The sequence below is a fragment of the Cnephaeus nilssonii genome, assembly GCF_951640355.1.
Source record: "Cnephaeus nilssonii genome assembly, chromosome: 3".
Classification (NCBI taxonomy): domain Eukaryota; kingdom Metazoa; phylum Chordata; class Mammalia; order Chiroptera; family Vespertilionidae; genus Cnephaeus; species Cnephaeus nilssonii.
Window position 1 is genome coordinate 21,600,550 of NC_137074.1, and position 20,013 is coordinate 21,620,562.

At 39.3% G+C, this 20,013-nt stretch overlaps 1 protein-coding gene across 5 annotated transcripts in view; it reads right to left on the reverse strand.

The window, feature by feature from the left end:
- The window catches only part of VEPH1 (ventricular zone expressed PH domain containing 1), a 192,717-nt gene that overhangs the window by 32,902 nt on the left and 139,802 nt on the right, over positions 1-20,013 (reverse strand). For all 5 annotated transcript variants that reach the window (XM_079766886.1, XM_079766882.1, XM_079766885.1 and 2 more), the window contains 2 exons: positions 15,212-15,351; positions 10,800-10,934 (listed from right to left, as the gene is read on the reverse strand). In XM_079766886.1, coding sequence (XP_079623012.1) covers positions 10,800-10,934; positions 15,212-15,351 — 275 coding nt within the window. The remainder of the gene's footprint in view (positions 1-10,799; positions 10,935-15,211; positions 15,352-20,013) is intronic.

Consider the following 20,013-nt stretch of genomic DNA (forward strand, 5'->3'; position numbering starts at 1 on the left):
TTTTTTTTTTTTTCTGGGCTCAAAAATGCATCTTTATGTTTCTCAAATCAGGTTTCCTATGTGTACACTTTTCTTTAGCATTTTAAATCTTTCCTTTTGGTCTGCATCTTTACCCTTTATCATCTCAAACATAGATCTCCTCCAACATCCTTGAAAACTTTTACCATTTCATTACCACTGAGCCCACCCCCCCCCGCCGCCCCCCAAAAAAGCTCAGTTTAGCACTTGAACTGAGAAAAAGCATATTTCCATTTTACTTTAAATCTATCATCTCAGATCCCAAATGAATGTTCCTCATTAGCCTGATGATCCTGCTATTCTTCTCCAGTAAGTTCATGGTTCCTTTCTCTAAGAATTTCATCTCAGACCATTCTCTTTCCTCAAACCTCCCACATTCTAGCCCTCCTTTTCCCACCCCACTTTTAGCTGATGGCCTCACCTCTGATTTCACCGAAAAAGATGAAAAGCCATCAAAAAGCACTACCACATCTTTCCACCATCCAATCTCCCACTTGATCTGGGTCTGCATGCAGTGACTTTTCTCTCTCATCTGCTTACTATTTTCACTCTCTATTGCATCATCCCAACAACTTTCAAACATGCTCTGGGGTTTCCATATTAAACCATCTCCATACTTCCTCCGTTACCAGCCCAGTCAGCACCAGACTTTTACAACAGCTTTCTACATGTGCTGTTTCCTTCCTCATTCTTTCCTTCCCAGCATTTCTCCACCGACTTCTGTTTGCACCTCGCCCTTTAAACTCCATTCAAATTGCTCTTTCCAAGTTGCCCAAATGGATGGACACTTTTGTGTACATATCTTCTTGATCTGGCTGCCGAATCCCATCCATGCCCTGACTCTTATTTGGACATTCTCTTGATATCTGTGACCTCTACACTTCCTGGGTTTCTTTTGTCTCTCGGCTGCTCTCTGGGTTGATTCTTGAACTGGGTCCTTTTCCTTTCTGTACTCCTCCCAGATTGCTTTAATCTCCCTGAGGCTCTCATCACCTCCATGCTGAGGATGTCCTCATTTGTATTTCTGTCCTAAACCTCTTCGCATTTGCCTGCTAGACAATTCCACTGGAACACCCCATAGGCATTTTCCATGTAAGATGATTGAAAGCCTCCCTCCCCCTCATACCCCACCCATTAGTTGGTTGTGTCCCTTTTATCTCCAAAACGTGTATGGATGTGTCATTTATCCTATCCCGATTGGGACCATCCCAGTTTAAGCTGCTCTCTTCTCTCATCTGGATCATCTATCGTCTCCTGTGTGATCTCCCTGATTCTGCTTTTGCCCCTGTCTGTCTAGTCTCCACACTGCAGACTGAGTGATCTTTTGAAGACAAGCTGGGTAGTGTCTGCTGCTCAAACTCTTTAGGGACGCCCATAGACTGCAATAAAATCGCAGCTCCTTGCCATGGTTTATGAGGCCAGAGGGCAGTTCCCCCAGATGAACTCTCAACTTGCCCTTTTGGCCACTGGGCTCCACCTTGATCCTTCTACTTCCTCCAACGCTGTGGAAGGGGAGCGAGTTCCCGCCGGGTAGGCATGCCCATCCACAGTGATATAGGGAGAAGAAACGATTAGGACTTTCACTTTACTTTTCATCTCATGCTTTAAAATTTCCATTTTTGAATGTGTCTTATAATGGAAATGAGTGTAATAATACATGTACATAATCTATAAGTAAATAAATACAAACATGGAGGGTGCCTGCTCAGAAATTTTTCTGATGGGAAGTGTGATTTAAATTCAGAGGGAATGCTCTAATATACCAAGGTTTTTACCTTGCTTTGCTTATTCTTTCTCTCCTTTTGGTTTTTGATCTCAAGGTCTTTGTGCAAAACATTCTCTCTGCCAGGAAAACTCATCAGACACCACCTCAGAGAAGCCTCCCCTGACCACCCAACAAATGCTCCCTTCATCACTCTCTTCAGGAATTTTATATTATATTTTTACTAGAGGCCAGGTGCACAAAATTCATGAACTGGGGATCCCTCAACCCGGCCTGCACCCTCTCACAGTCTGAAAGCCCTCGGGGGATGTCTGACTGACAGTTTAGGCCCGCTCCCTGTCAGTCGGACATCCTTAGCACTGCCATGGAGGCAGGAGAGGCTCCTGCCACTGCTGCTGCGCTCACCAGCCATGAGCCTGGCTTCTGGCTGAGGGGCGCTCCCCCTGTGGGAGCCACTGACTAACAGGGGGAAGCTCCTGCGTTGAGTGTCTGCCCCTTAATGGTCACTGCACATCATAGTGAGCAGTTGAGCATCCTTAGCATATCATTAGCATATTATGCTTTGATTGGTTGAATGGACGACCGGATGACCGGACACTTAGCATATTAGGTTTTTATTATATAGGATAGTCTCTATCAGGGTGGCGTTGTGTATTTATTTACTTGTATATTACTGTCTCCAACAGGGCAGGACATGATTGCTCATGTTGGGTCTCTGCACAGTGCTTGGCATAGAGCAGGCATTCCCCCCAAATATTTTTAGCTGACTGAATGAACTTAGGGTCACATTTACCATATCTGTACTGTGATTTTTTTTTTTTTGTCTCCTCCATGTCATTGCTGGTGTCATTCCCTTTACATGGAACCATTTCCCTCTTTTTTTAAAAAACCCAGACTCTGTATTTTAATGCCCACTAGCTTCCCAACCAGTTCGCTCTTCATCAGGAGTGTCCCAGACATTGGCATCTGCAGCCACACCCCCCACCTTCAATCTGCCCTCCTAACCCCCTTGCCTTCAGTTTCCTGCCATGATTTGCATTCTCATGGAGTTCACCCCTTAATCCCTGGATTTACCCCTTGGCCTGCCTTCTTTGGATAGGCTCTTTTCACACATTCTTTTAATCTCCTTACCTCACCTTAGGTTTTCAGACACTGCCTATCAGATTTTCCTGGTTCTGGGCTCAGAGCCCAGGGGTCCCCACCCCCATCTAGGCTTCTGCAATCCCAAACCGAATTCTCATTTACTGCATTCCCATCTAGCTTGCTCTGAAAGTGAGGTTCACCATAGCTAACCTCTCTCCAACACCATGATTCATTCACACTGCTCTCCCTTGAGGCTGGCCTGCAACACTTGTCACTCACATCACACGTGTAGACTTAAATTTCTCCTAAGAATTTGAATAGTTAACAGCCTTTAATATAATAAGCCCATTTCTTATTTACTTCCTTACGCATTTATTTATTAAAGTGCTGTATTAACAGTGCATCTCAAAACACTCAATCTAAGCCTAGGGAGCATCGGGTCTCCTTTTGTTCCACACAGAATTGCTGCTTTAGTTTTATTTGGGCTTGGACAGAACTGCCAATTACTCTGGGAACTGTCAAGTGTGTTTGTAGCGATGTGGACGGAAAACAAATCTCCAAATGTTAGCCAGATGGGGCCCATTTTGTTTCAGCAGCAAATTAAATTTTTTTTGTTTTGTTTCCATAATGGGCATAGTCTTGAGACCTCATCTCTATGGCATATGGAATTTCTCCAGGCTTTGGGAACTGGAACATGTGTGTCAATAAAGGAGACTTCTCTCTCAAGTTCTAGTCCAGGAGCAATTCCCCAGTCAACTTACTGTCTGGTCCTCTGATGATCAGAGCGCCTCTGAAGGGTGGAAATATTAACTGTATCTCTGTTTACTCCATGGAGGCCATTCTCCCCATTTCTTAAACAAATCAATGGATTTTCTACCCTTTAAAAAAAAAATCCTTATTCTATAATGAAAATTGATTATCTTAAGTAAGCTGCTCATTTACATTTCCTTACATAAAACAGTATAACTAAAACTGGTACTTGTACAATGAAATCTTTTCCTTGATTACAAAAGAAATACATATTTCTTAGAGAAGATTTAGAAAATACTAGTCCCATCAACCAGAGCTAACCATTGCTCACATTTGGGTATATTTCCTTTTGGTTGTTTTAGTGGGCAATCCTCTAAGTAATCTTTATATAAATAAATTTGTATATTGCAATGTGGTATTTCATGTAAATATAGTTTCATGTCATTAAACATTTCCCATAATTTGCATGGTTCCTTAATATTCTTCCATATGGATGAATATATTACTTTAATTCTCCCATCTCTAGATATATCTATATATCTCTACATTAATATCTAAGACTCTCTTTCTCCCATCTTTAGATATTTAGGCTATTTACAAATCACTCCACAATACTTTTTGGTATGTGTGTCTTAAGTTTTGTACACATTTCAGATAATTTCTTTAGAACAGATTCCTAGAAATAGGATCACTGTGTTAAAGGATATGAATATTTTTAAGACTCTTGACCAGCATTGCTAAATTGTTTTTTAGGAATGTTGAAATAATTTACACTTCAACTAGAAATGTGTGAGAGTGTCTGAACTCCCTTAATCTAGTCAACACTGATTATTGTCTTTTAAAAAATAAATTAAATAGGGCCATTCTATTTTAATTTCAGTGTTTATATCTTGACTACTAATGAGACTGAATACTTTTTCTGGACTTCAAGTCTTATTTGCTCATGCCTTTGACCAACCCCGATGATTAATTTGAATGAGCTTAAGTATCTTAAGGATATTAAACTTTGCCTTGTATGCTGTGACACATATTTTCATTTAAGTTATTGTTTACACACGTTTTATCAACTTTATATTTTTATGGAGTCAAATCTATCAATCCTCAACTCTTAGACATTACTTACAAATTTAATTAAATTTTAATTAATTAAATAGATAATGTAACAAATATCCATGTACTTGTCAGCCAAATTAATACTCATATTTTGCTTCTGATTTTTTTAAAACAAAATTACAGATGAAATAGAGATCTCCATAATCTTGTTCCCAGTAACACTTCCCTCTCTCTTTCCCCCATTTCCTTGTTATCTAGAGACAATGCCATCATGCATTTGGTGTGAGTCTAAATATGGCGCTATATTTTGATCACAAGTATATATGTACCCATAAATAATGCATAGTACTGCTTAGCGTGCTTTAAAAATTTATGCAAGCTAGCATACTATTCATGTCATACTCTTGCAACTTTCTTAATAGAACTCAATATTCTGTTTTCAAGATTTATCCCATGTTGCTACATATAGATCTAATTAATTCCCTTTTATTGCCTGTATAACAAACATGACTATACCACAACATTTTTTCTTTCTTCTACTGATGTTCATTTTCATTGCTTCATATATATATATATATATATATATATATATATATATATATGCATACATATACACGAGTGGCCAGATTATTATGATCTCTGAACGCATAATAATCTGGCCACTCAGTATATATATATATATATATATGTAAACAGTGCTCAGTTAACATCTGTTCATGTCTCCTAATGCAGGTATGTGAGAGTTCTACCTAGAAAAGAAATTGCAAGATAATAGGGTACAATGAATTTATAATATAACCAGCTATTGCCAGATTGCTTTTAAAAAGGTTGTAAAGAAAAATTTGACTTAAACCTTGTCTAGGACAAAACATTTTGTACATTATAATAAAAAACGTCTTTATGGAAAGAAAGACGTATCTCTGATAAAATGTTTAAACTCTGTTTACAGAGAACTTAAATGTTCTCATGGTGGGTGATAAATATAATGTTATGAATGTTAATTAACAAGATAGGAGACTCCTTTGGAGGGGATGCTTAAACATTTTTTAAAATTTGCTTTAAATGAGAGGAAGACTTCTGGAAAGCTAGTTACTCACCCACGTTGACTGTCAGCTAGCTGTCTAATTTAATTATTATATATTTTGTTACATACACTGTATATTTATATTTGAGTCTGATTTAATTATTACATACTAGAGGCCTGGTGCATGAATTCGTGCACGGGTGGGGTCCAGCGACCCATCCTGATTGGGGCTGATTGGGCTGGGCTGGCCAGGGAGGATGAGACAAGGGAGGTTGGCCAGCCAATCCCGCCCCCTGGTCGAACTCCCAGTCCAGGGGACAATTTGCATATTAGCCTTTTATTATGTAGGAGGATATTTTTTCTTAAATACTAGTACTTTTTTCCTAAATAAGTAAACCTGTTTTATAATCATTTATTGTATGTAAACATTCTCATTCTTTTATGTATTTGCCAAGACTTTTATTGTCACCATTTTTTATTCTCACCATTTTCTTCTTTATTGATTAAGGTATTACATATGTGTCCTTATCCCCCCAATGTGCCCCCCCCCATGCCCTCACCCCCCTGGTGTCTGTGTCCATTGGTTATGCTTATATGCATGCATACAAGTCCTTTGGTTGATCTCTCCCTCTTACCTCCACCCTCTCACCAGTTTTTGATCATTGTAAAATGGGGTTATCATTTAAAAAATTTTAAATCAATTATTTCAATAATTTTTAGTAAGTCTAACCATCTTACATTTTTGGTCATTTGAGTTTCCTGTTTGGTGAATTTTCTGTTCATGTTCTTCGTTAAATTTTTTCTTCGGTTGTTTGTCTCTTCTGTGTTGATTAATAGAAGATTTTGTGTGTGAGTTATACATATTTCAAATACCTTCTTACAGCTTGTTCGTACCTTTTAACTTTGTTATGGTGTGTTTTGTTATAGAGAAATTTAAACTTTTTGTGTAGCCAAATCTGTTATTCATATTTGCTTCATGATTTCTGTTCACTTAGGTCTTAAGAAATCCTTTCTTATCCTGAAGTCATAAAGGTAAACTTCAATATTTTCTTCTACTTCTAAGGTTTCATTGATTACATTTAGGCCTCTAATCTATCTGGAGTTGATTTATGTATATAATGTCTGGGAGGGATCTAATTTTATCTTTTCAATCTGGAAAGTCACCTGTCCCCATACTATTTTGAAAAGATTTTATTTTCTTTTCCTTAAAAAAAAAATCTACCAAGTGTCTATATATGCTTGGGGCTATATCTGGAATCTTTATTCTTTACCATTAATTTATCCCTGCAGCAATAATCATGCTCTCATCTGTTGTTTTTGTTTTTTTTAATAGCTAACATTTGGTACTTATTATGTTACACAGGAATTGTTCTAAGGGATTTGTATGTATTATTTGATCATTACAATCCTGTTGGTAGATACTCTTAAAAACACTGATTTTATTTTTTATTAATTTTTATTTATTTATCTTTATTGTTGGAAGTATTACAGATGTCCCCTTCTACCCACCCTCCCCCATTAACTCCCTCCACCCTTCTCCTGCCCCACCCCAACCCCCAAGGCTTCACTGCACCAGTGAACTATGAAAAGGGATGGGTCACTCCAGGCAGAAACTTTTAAAAGTCCGTCTGTGATTCTCTGAGTTCCCTGTCTTCCTCCACCGTGGTGATAGTAGATGCAAATGTTGATATTGAGTTGCCAGAAGAAGAACACAGAACAGAAGATGCACCTGGAATTCTAAGCCACCACATGGAGGACTGCGGCTCTGGAGAGCCAACAAGACCCACCACACACTTTGCGTGGGGAAGAGACAATCTTTTTTTTTTTTCTTTTTCTTTTTAAAAATATATTTTATTGACTTTTTACAGAGAGGAAGGGAGAGGGATAGAGAGTTAGAAACATCGATCAGCCGCCTCCTGCACACGCCTCCTGCACACCTCCCACTGGGGATGTGCCCGCAACCAACGTACATGCCCTTGACCGGAATCGAACCTGGACCCTTCAGTCTGCAGGCCAATGCTCTATCCACTGAGCCAAACCCCGGCTAGGGAGGGAAGAGACAATCTTTTGCACTCTAGTTCTATTGACTAGCTATGTGACCTTCACCAGGTCCTTTTGCTTCTAATTTTAACATCCAGAAAATGACAAGATTAATCTATTTATTCAGTTAGTTCCCATTATATATTGAGCTCCTACCAGGCACCGTGTGAGCTTGGAAAAATAATAGTAAAAACGGTGCAATCCCTGCACTCAAGTACTTTCCAAGTTAATAAATATCATATTGCTGATTTTCAGTTCTGAAATTCCAGAATTTTATTAAAAGGCAACAGCAAGAACAAGCCCTCTAGCATCATATTCTAGAGAGTGAGGCATTTTCTCAGGAGTTTTCTCCTCTTTTCTAAATCCGCTTAGCCACAGTGTCAACTCCATCACCACAGCTGATGCAGAAACGCTCATCATTTTCAATCACCAGCGTATATTACAGTGTACATATGGTAAAAAAAATAAAGCAGTCTTTGGACCATTCTCACAGCAATTTTGAATTTAGTGGGCACAACACTTCATAAAAAATAGAAGAAAATCAGTTTGATTGAGAAATACCCAGGCAGATAACTGTCAAATATGTACATTCTAGATGTTAAAAGACTTTTTCAATTACTTATGAATAAACCAAATTATAAAACTAAAAAATTTGAAAGCATTTGGTTTGCAGTTAAATTTTCTCTAGAGGACTATTTATTTGTATAAAATAGAAGAAATACAAATAAGTATATGGGAGCATGCACAAAACTGATCTGCCAAGTTTTAAAAAATCTCTTAGGACTCGAAGCAGCATGCCAAGTTCTAATTTACTAGTTGCCTCTAGTTAAAATACAGTTCTCAATGAAAAATTTATAAGAATTTGAGGTATTGTCTCTAGACATGATACACAGTTTAAAACCTGAGTGAAACATACAAAGAATTCCATTCTACTTTGTATTGGTGCAATTTTGGCATTTCCTTTATTCTTTCATACTGCATACCTAATTCTTAAACCAAAGCCAAAAATAGTGATGCAATAGTTGAATGTGTCTTCAGTGTCTTACCCTAAATAAACTTCTGATTAATCAGACCCATTTGTCATCCTTTCACAAACCTTCAGCACTTAAGAGGTATTGCGTTAATTTTACAATATAACAGTTTTTGATTAAATTGCTACTTGTTTGTACTTAGAATTTATTTAATATTGGTATGTTTACTCCCCTTCTCAATAGTAAAACAAAGACAAGACCACGATCATATATGTATTCTTATAACCTCTGATTTGCTTAGTAAGCATCCAATGGTTATTACTGTGTTTTCTAAAAGGTGAAACAAGAATAATCAAGATCTTTGAGCACAGTAAGGGCTTAGAGAAGTTGGTAATATTTGCTAAGGAGAGATCAATAACCAATCTCTATTCTCATTGTAAATATTCTATTTTCCCTGAGTGATTCAATCCACTGTGATAATGTCAAGTGCTACCTTACGTTTCCCAAACCCATACCTCCAGTCCTGGTCTTCCTGAGATCCATTTCAACCACCATCAAGTGGTTACCTATACAAACAACTTCAACTCAAATATGTAAACCAGAATGCTTTACCTTCTTTTTCCATAGTGGCTTCCTTTGTGGTCTCTCTTTTTCAGGATGGAGCCATCATCCATGTACCCACAAGGAGTCATCCTTGGTTCTTCCAGTTTCCTTATCAGGCACCGAGTGCTGTTGATTCTACTTCTTTAAGAACCTTGCATCCATCATCTTCCTACAACGTCCAGCTTTGATTCATGCCTTCATTTCCTACCTGATTACAGTAACAGCTTCCACAGTACTCTTCCTGCCTCCAGTCAGCTTTCCTCCAATCATTCTCTCCATACTCGGGCCTGTGACTTCTCTCTCACACAAAACTGACCACGTCAGTGTACGTCCATGTCCAGTTTCACTTTACTGATTGGTTAGGTGTAGTTCCACATTCTGATCTTTTCCAAGTTTGGGGGCCTGCTGAGGTGGCCTCAGGCCACTGTGTCCTGCGAGCTATGGCCCTGTTTCCACACTCCTAAAATGCTCTGGGTCTCAAGTCATACTTGCCTGCCTCAGCACAGCTCCTTCTCCCTGACCATGCTCTCTCTCTTCCTGTTCACCTTATCTTCATCTATTTTTTCTGCTTTGTGGTGATTGCAGAGGACAAGGGCATGAGGGGAAGTTTGGAAGGTCTTCTTTTATAAAATATTTTCTATTACATGTCGTATGAGTAGTTTTTGAGTAGCTTTTAGTGGATTGTACCATGTCAGTCTGTGAGCCTCAAGCTACAGTGCCAATGTTTAACTAAGCTACTCCAGGGTATTGCTGCCTTGGTATCCATCTTGTTTGGCCAAGCAGCCCGTGGGGGCCTTAAACTGACACTGGCCACCTAATGCAAGTGCACGCTCCAGACAACAGCCTACAGAGTCACGAGCAAATGTAAGTTTCTGCTATGATTTCCCCAACAGCCCTGTGATCAAGTTTTCCCTACTTCCCAGGGCCTTCTCCTTGGGTGTGCCTTAGATAAGACTTTCATGGGCTTACCAAAACCCCACTCTTTTTGGTTTGACTTGGACAATCTGGCCTTAGTCTGGGAAACCCAAAGTACTCTCTCCACAGACCCAAATAAAGGCATGTATCCCAGAACCTGCCTCTCTCTCTCTCTCTCTCTCTCTCTCTCTCTCTCTCTCTCTCTCTTTCCCGCTCTTTCTGTCTGCACCTTCCCTTAACCTCCCCAAGTGGCCCCTCAAGGCCTGCTGTGTACTTCCTCCAGGACCTGTGAGTAATAAACTTGTCTATTTCAGTTTCTCTTATGGTCTTTTGTTGTACAGGGCTCACCATCCGGCACCCTGTGCCCCACTTCACAAATGTTGATTTAACCAAGTCACAATAGGCAATGACCCTGTCTACTGACACCACTCTACCCTGAGGCCACTGTAGCGCCACTTGAAATTTGGTGCTATATTACTTAATAAGTGTTTTTTAAAATAATAATAAAAGAAGATCAAGGTGAGAAGGAAAAATGGAACTGTTGAGAAATAGGCAAACTGCTTCAAGATAATCTTGAATCTTAGTTTAAAATAACATAACCCGGGAAAGAAGCATTTACCTTCTGCTGTGGAAATGTGGACTCCAGCATGGCTGTTTCGAAGCTGTGAGCACCCTCTACCTGGGTCTTCTCCCACAGAGATCTGAGAAATTGCACAGAACGGCTCTGGATGGACAGGGGCTCCGGAAATAGGCTCTGAAAGGGCATTAGTGAGAAAAACATGTTGTCTCTCGTCTCACCAAGATTGTTTAATTGGCCGAAACCGGTTTGGCTCTGTGGATAGAGCGTCAGCCTGTGGACTGAAAGGTCCCAGGTTCGATTCCGGTCAGGGGCATGTACCTTGGTTGCGGGCACATCCCCAGTGGGGGGTGTGCAAGAGGCAGCTGATCGATGTGTCTCTCTCATCGATGTTTCTAACTCTCTATCCCTCTCTCTTCCTCTCTGTAAAAAATCAATAAAATATATTTTAAAAAAAGATTGTTTAATTGGCTACAGTGCACTATTTGGGCTTGGTTTGAACTTTAACATGGTTTAAATTTAAATGGAAGAACAAAGCTACCTTGAAGATTGAACATATGATGTATTTTAGGCTTTTTATTTTTTAATAGAAAAATTGAAAGTATTGAGTAAGATTTTCAAGGCAGTTGACATTGATCTCTATAAATATTCCTAATCTTTGTAACATAGTATTTACTTCAATCATTTCCCAAGCATGTTACCTAATTGGAAAATGGTCAATATAAATATTTATTTTTCAAAGCTCTGAGAATTAATGGATAAAATTAAATCTAAAGCACAAATATCAGAGTAGATTATGAAGACTAGAAATTAAATAATTGAGTGTTCATTTTGCACATATTCAAATATGAACATTGTGAATAGATGTGTGGGAAACAAAAAACATTTTTAATCCTAAAACTTATAATGGATGGATATTCCTAAAACTTGAAGATATTCTGAGTGTTAGATAATAAGATTGTTAATGCAAAGAAAATCACATTTATGTATATTTCATTCAAGCTAATGAAAAAAACTTCAAAGAAAAATTTAAATTGCGTTTGTATATTTACTAATCTATTATATTTTAATAGTTATTTACATGTTGTGATGTTATAATTTTAAATGTAAGCATTTCAAGTCAAAGGAACAATTTTATAAAAACATACAGAACATAACAGAGAGCATAAAATATTATTTATATATACACAAAACCATTTATGTATTATATTTTATGCTGAGGTATGACAAAATTATGATATTGGCTTATAAATCCTATTTTCTATGACAGTGACATCCAAGCATTGACTTATGAAACTCTCTATGTAGTTTGTGTTTAAGAAATTTCTATTTAGTAAATAAAAATTAGTAAGCTTTTTCCCGAGAAATATGTCATTACTATAAAGATGAGCTATTTCTTGTACTGAGTGGGGAAAGGTGAAGAACTTTATACTCTAAGTGGCCTGCAGATTAAAAAAGGCTAAGAGTCAGTACCAGGTAAGCTGATTATGCAACCGTAATGTGGACACATCTGGGAATTTATTTATTACCAGAAAGTTATGTAGCACATGATTTTTCATTTAAAGAGAAGCAGAGCCTGGCCAGTGTGGCACAGTGGGTGAGAGTCAACCTATGAACCAGGAGGTCACAGGTTGGATTCCGGGTCAGGGCACATGCCCGGGTTGCAGGCTCAATCCCCAGTAGGGGGCATGCAGGGGACAGCTGATCAATGATTCTCATCATTGATGCTTCTATCTTCCTTCCTCTCTGAAATCAATAAAAATATATTAAAAAAAAAAAAGAGAGAGGCAGAGCCTGATTTTATTAATCATCAATCCAAAGAGGAGCATTTAGACTGGAATCAGTGAGTTAGAGAGCTCCATGAATCTGTTAAATTGACAGAAGAAAGAGTCTAGCCAGCATACAAGGCTGGGTTTGTAATCATGAAGTCAAAGATTTGTTTTTTATTCAAGTCTTTTATTGATGTTGTGAAGTCAGGGCTTATCCAGACCACACAATATCAAAGCTACGGAAAAAGAAAGGAACCATTACAGTAAAATGAGCAAAGAAGAAAAGCAGTATACTAGTAAACATGCTTTTGGGTGATTTTGCTTAAAGAAAAAGACAAAGAATCAGACTATGTCAATAAAATAAGATAAAGGGGCAAAAATAAAAGCAAGTTTTCTTGGTTTATTTTCAGAAAACTGACAACTGTTAAGAACAAAGCCAAAGATCAAACCAAATACAAAATCACTGATGAAAACTATTTGAAAACTGTAAGTAAGTAAAGTAAAATAAGGTCATTCTTTTAAGAAATGGAACAAAAATTAATGCTGTGTTTTTGTTTGTTTTTTTTTGTATTCCAATACAACTTGATTCACATCAAAACATGAGTTGTGAGTTATTAAGTCTTACAGGAAAAGGTGATAGATAGTCGTAAGGCACGTCTAAGCTGTCTCTTTTCTTAATTACTACAGTTCCACTTTATGGTTATGATACATTCAGCTGCTTTTATTTATAAAATATAACTGCCTGGTTGTGACTTTTGTAGGGGGTATAATAGAAATATTTTATTAATAGAAGTAAATAAACTATCTTACCACTTGGCTTAATTTTTAAGCATCTTACAGCATTTGAATTCTGTTTTTCCCTCCTTTTCTTTCTGTGCCTGCCTGCATCCACTCGTTTTATTTTGTAACACTTGTGCAATAATGAAAAGATTACTGGATCAGGAGTCAGGTGGTCTGAATTCTGCCCTTTAATTTTCTTATCAGTAAAAATGATGTCTAAGGTCTCTTGTATTACTAACACTTTATAATCTACTAGAGGCCCAGTGCATGAATTCATGCACCTCGAAAGGAACTGTGGGCCACGAGACTGAGGTGGGCACAGGGGTGGGTCTCTGCCCATCTTCCATGCCTCTGCCCAGCCCCTCCCACTACAGCCCTGGTCCCCTGTCTGCTGGCAGCCCCGCTCCTGCCACCACTCCCACACACTGCGCCAGCCCTGCTCGCACCCGCTGACAGCGTGGAGCGATTGAGGCCTACGCCAGCAGTGGGTGCGAGTGGCAGCTGCTGCCCTGATCGCCCCTCAGGAGCAGGAGGATGTGGAGAAGCCCTCAGGGGCGATCGGGGCTGGCACTGGGCGCCAGAAGCAGGTGCAAGCAGCGGCTCTGGCGCTGGTAGCGGGTGTGAGCACCAGGTGGGACCGCGGCACGTGGGAGCAAAAAATTTTTAGAGGCTCGCCCCTATGACAGTGACCGGTGCCCCGCCTTGGTCTGGTGCCTCTGCTCACCTGCTCCACCATCCCATCATGGCCAACACCCATGTTCCGCACTCTGCGCCTGCTGCTGACATCCGCCATGTTCCGTGCATGACCCCTGGTAGTCAGTGCACATCATAGCGACTGGTTGTTGGGTTGTTTGGTTGTTCTGCCATTAGGTCTGTTTGCATATTAGCCTTTTATTATACAGGATATTATAATTTTACATGAAAATTTAATGCATTTGAGATAAATATTTCCATAAAAGAATCTTTTTTGCCTTCATGTTATTTCTTTTTTTTTTTTTCCTTTGAGAGTATTACATATGTCCCTCTTTTTCCCCCATTGACCCCTCCAGGTCATCCCCCCCCTCACCACAGCTCTCACCACCTCATTGTCTGTGTCCATGGGCCATGCATATATGTGTACAAGGTCCTTGGTTGATTACCTCCCACCCACCAACCTTCCCCCACCTTCCCTCTGAGATTCCACACTCTGTTCCATGCTTCTATGTTCTGGATTCACTTCGTTCATAAGTTTATTTTGTTACTTAGCTCAAATAAGAATCTTTATTAATGCTAAAATATTTGCACCAAAATTTTAGCTGTTAAGTTGAAAGTTTCTCATTATGAAATTTTACCTATAGTGATATATCTTGTGGAAAAAATAACATTCCAGTATTTTAACAATGTCTAAAAGGGTGTGCCGACATGAAAATTAACTGGAGATTGAAAAACTATAAATAAAGGTTAGCTCTACATTAGGAAAGCTCTTCCCCCAAATAAGCTGGTATTTTTGTTGTTTCACAAAAATGTATTTTCCCTTTTATTCTCCTTTTTTATTAATAAACTAGAGGCCCGATGCATGAAATTCATGCAAGGGGCTCAGCCCTCGCAGCCCCAGCTTCATCTGAAAGGTCATATGGAAGGATGTCCTGTGTAATTAGCATATTATACTTATATTATTATAGATTATTATAGATATTAACAGGGTTGGTCTCCTGATTAGTAATCCAGAACTTTTTATAAGAAAAGACAACAGCCTACAGAGTTAATACTTTAAAATATTTTAAAAAATCAATCCTTATTAAAAATTAGTGATGAAATGTGTATGTATTGCTGTTCCCTACATATCAAATTTGGTCAAATAATAATTCAGTGAAAATGATCATAAACTCATACCAAGGAGCCACGATGAACTTAGCTTATACACACCTGCTGAAACAGAAACATGATCTGGATCCATGGTTGAGGTTCTTGGCTGATGAGAATAAAACTGGATTTACTGTATAGGCAGTAATGGCCCTTCAGGGAGCAGGTGAAGAACAACTTGGCTACACAACTTCTAACAGAATCTAGGAATAAATACACATAGCATTGAACATTCGAGTCTTCTCGGAGTTACACTTTATACTTCAACACACAAACACCTTTAGAAATACATTCTTCAGTTTTCAGTCTGACAACCAATAACTCCAAACAGCTGTGTATTTGGGAGTGGATCCACTTCATGGAATGTAGATTTAAATGCAGATGCATTTATCCATCTTTCTCCGGTTTTAATGAACAATGCATGAGAATCTCCAAGCAACTAACACGGAAGAGTTAACTTCTCTCCAATAAAAAGGGAGATACTGTGTCGTTTCCTTCTTATTGGGTACCTTGAAATGATAACGTGGGAGGAATAAGCAATTGGATGGAGGAAACCCAGGCATTTTTTGGACGGTGGATGGTGTGTCATGAATCAGGGCCCTGGTTCACTTGGTTGTGCAGGGGCCACACAGACAGCCTCCAAAGTAACTGGCCAGAAGTGTGGCTTCCTGTGAACTGGCCTGGTCTGATTCTAAAAGGTCACTTCATCTTGAAGAGCTTCAGCAAGGAAGCTTAATGAGATCATCCTTTAAGGACAAGAAAGTGGGGGAAGATAGTGGCGGTGGAGTAGAGTAAAAGTGGTGAGAAGTCATATATAGGAGGAGCCATTTAATCTTTACAATCCTACAAGATGGGCATTATTCTTTCTATTTTAAAGATGAGGAAGCTTCGTCTATTTGAAGGTCAGTGTGACCTTGGTACATGACACGCAAGAGATGCTCCACAGAGAATATCCGGACAGATGAAGGATGCTCAGGGATCCAGAAAAAATACTGCTGAAGGCTGCCTAACCTGTGGCAGAACCAGGATTTGAAGTCAGCTGAGCTGATGCCATGTTGGAATGCTTTAGACACTACGATACCGGGATCTTAAAATCTGTAGTCATATTAACAGCTCATGGAGTATTTATTGTTTCAGAATTAATCTGACATTTTACATGAAACGTATTGAAAATTAATAGATTTAGTATGCCCTACAATTACAAATGGGAATGGATTAGCATTTATTAAAAGTGGATGGGGACCCTAGTAAGGTGGCAGAGTCAGTCCCTACCCTTGCTCCATCAGGTGTGAAGGCATAACAGGCTTTTCAGGAAGAGTTTGGAAGTGTTCAGGGAAGGTGACCAATGACAGATTAGGGGAGAAGGCACTGGAAACAAAGCAATAAAGCCACAAGGCAATTTAGAAATATATACTGGGATCTTAATACTATTAAACAGCTTTCTGTGATTCTGAAACATTGGTATGAAAGAACCAGTTTTCATGAAGTTAATTGTTTTGGGGAATTAAAAAATGTTGGGTTGAGCATTCAATATCCTTTTTAAAAATCAGAAATCATTCCTGCATTCTGAGGGTGAATGATGGGTCATGACATGTAAAGAGAGTTCGAAGCTTCGGTGGGAAAGACCAGGAGGCCTGGATCTGGGAAAGAAAGACCTCAGACTTGAATGGAGCACCTATCGAGTTAAAATTGCCCTATCAGAAACTGTTTGACAAGGGTAATGAAAAATTCATTTTGGCACCAATGCTCTGAAATTTGGAATTTAATCTATACTAGAGAAATAAGAAACAAGTATATCAAGAGAGCCACACAAAAAATGGTATTTGAAATAAATTGAATGTATATAGACATTGAGATAGCAACATGTTTTGCTTTAATAGAAAGTTTCAAAAGCAAAGTTCTTTCCTAAGAACCCATGGCAGTGGCATGTCAGTTGTAAGTTGAACTTCAGACCTCTGCCATGAAAAAATGTTTTTTGTCTATTTACTTCTCTAAATTCTTACTGCTCATTCATGTTTTCTTTTGAAAATGAACATTGCTTAGATTTATTTACTCACCCAGAGTCTACCAGCTTTCTATACACAAACCACAGGGGTCCCAGATCACATTAAATGGGTGAAGTGGTAGAGCAGAGACCTTTCACTTAGAAGCATATGCACTGGCTGGAAAAATAAATCAGTTCTGTGATAGAAGGTTTTTGTCAATATTTTTAGTAAAGCTGACCTGTATCAATATTTTTCTTCTCATTTTTTCTCCCTGAGCTTTCCTGGTTTGGAAAGTTTGCCCCACAGTATTAATATTTAGTTGTTATTTTTTTTCTCTGTAATTTTCCTCCCTCCTGTTCATTCAATGGTATTGAATGGTAAACATGCAATAAATGGTTGTTGAATAAATAAAAGTCAGACACTGTGTGGGAGCAAGAGGGACCATGATATTGACCCTACTCTTAAGAGGCTTACAGCACAATAGGAGAAATGTCTATAAACAACATTGCTTATAAACATCTGGAAACAGCATTTATAAAAAATTGGTTTATGCCCATGAGATGATGGAGGGACACACTATTATGACTTTCAGAGAAATGAGCAGCTTCTTCTCCCTGAGGAGGAAATACTTGAGGTGAACCATGAAAGATGATCATGATTTTGAACTTAGAAAAAGTGTGAGGGAGACAAACATTTTAAGTGTAGGAAACACCCTAAAAAATAATCACACAAGGTAGGAATGTTAAAGGTAATTCCAGGTAGTAAATTTAGTATATGTGGGTCATTAAGACATGGTATACTCATACAACTGTTGCCCAAAGGGTTGTTCATTTTTCTAGACTTACGTGAAGAGAGAAAAGATCAAATGGGAGAACCATCAGAAAGAGCATCTATACAAATTTTCTTAAGTCCATAAGATACTGAAGTTTTTTGGGAAAAACCACATCATATCATACCATTTGATCAACATGACTTATGACTGTTGATGTTGACCTTGATCACCTGGCTGAGGCAGTGTTTACCATGTTTCTCCACTGTAAAGGTACTCTTCCCTCCCAACCCCCACTTTCCATACTGTATTCTTTTTAAAAAAATCCTCACCTAGGGATATTTTCCCATTGATTTATTAGAGAGTGGAAGAGAGAGGGAAAAACAGAGAGAAACATCAATGTCAGAGAAACACATCGATTGGTTGCCTCCTGCATGCACCCTGACCAGAGCTCAGGCTGGGGAGGAGCCTGCAACCAAGGTATGTACCCTTGACCGGAATCGAACCCGGGACCCTTTGGTCCACAGGCTGACGCTCTATCTGCTGAGCCAAACCAACTAAGGCTCCACATTGTATTCTTTGAAGGGAATTACTATGTGAAAGTGGGGAGTTTGCTTTATCTCCTTGAGGGCAAAACAGCTACATAAATTATGTGGAATTCTTCTGCATAGATTTGTCTCTTCCTTCTCCAGTTATTTTATTCAAATTATTTAGTTAATTATTCTACTGGTATGTGCATATAAATACTTACTTCATACTTTAATACTATTTTATTTTTGCTCTGATTGTTCCAGCTTTGGCCATTAGGAGTTCTTTCAGTTGGCTCCTGTGTCCATTTCATGTGCCCTCATCATTGTGTGTGTGAATGTGTGTGTGTGTGTGGGTGTGTGTGTGTGTGTGTGTGTATGGTTCTTATTTTAGTACTTATTTACTTTCTGGAACTAAAAGATACTCCTGGCTCATTTTGTATGATTCCTGCTCCTGTCTTGGAATCAATCATTTTCCCAAGGAGTTCTGGTTCTTTTTATTGGAGAACTAGAGGCCTGGTGCACGAAATTCATGCACGGGGAGGAGGGGTGTCCCTCAGCCCAGTCTGTGCCCTTTCGCAATCCGGGACCCTTTGGGTAGGATCCCTAGGCCTGGCTAGTGATCAGGGCCTATCAGGGCTTTCCTTCCCCCAGCTGCCGGCAGCTGGTGCCGTCCCCCTCACCCTCGCCACTGGTTGCATCCCTCTGTAGATGACAGGCATGGGGTACGATCACTTGGCTGGCCTGGGCCTCCCTCTGCGGGGCGATCGCTGGTGAGCCCCACACACCCACCACAGTGCTGCAGGCTGGGTAGCCTGGGCCTCCCTCTTTGGGGCGATAGCTCATGGAGCCTCACCATCAATCACCCTGCAGAGGGTGGCCTGGGCCTCCCTCTGCGGGGTGATTGTGGGGTGATGGCAGGGCCACCCGACCAATCTCATTGTACCCACCTTGACTAGCATGGTCGTCCAGATGGTCATTCTGCTGTTTAGGCATTCCGTCAATTTACATATTACTCTTCTATTATTATAAATGGTATTAGAAACCAAGATCTGAGTGCTAGGTGTGCTTGTTGCTACTGAGGCAGCATTATTCCTTGGCCCTCTCAGCTAAAAGAGTGAGGAAATAATATGTGTACACTTATATACACATATGCAAATTTTTTCTATATATAACTGTCTTTATCTATATTAAGCTAAACATAAGTTCATACTGATGACTTCAATTCTAATTCTTTACCACATGCAAAGTTTAGCCTTGCTAACCTGTAACTCCCACATCAACAGTGAGAAGCCTAGCTCCTATTCCTTTTTTTTAAAAAAAATACATTTTTATTGATTTTAGAGAGGAAGGGAGAGGAAGAGAGAGATAATCATTGATTGGCTGCCTCCTGCATGCCCCCCACCCCAGGGATTGAGCTTGCAACCCAGGCATGTGCCCTTGACCAGAACTGAACCCAGGAACCTTCAGTCTGTGGGCCAATGCTCTATCCAATGAGCCAAACTGGCTACGGTACCCAACTAGCTCCCATTCTGTTAGTATTTTTATCTCTGTGCACTACAGAAGGCAGAATCTCTCTCTCTC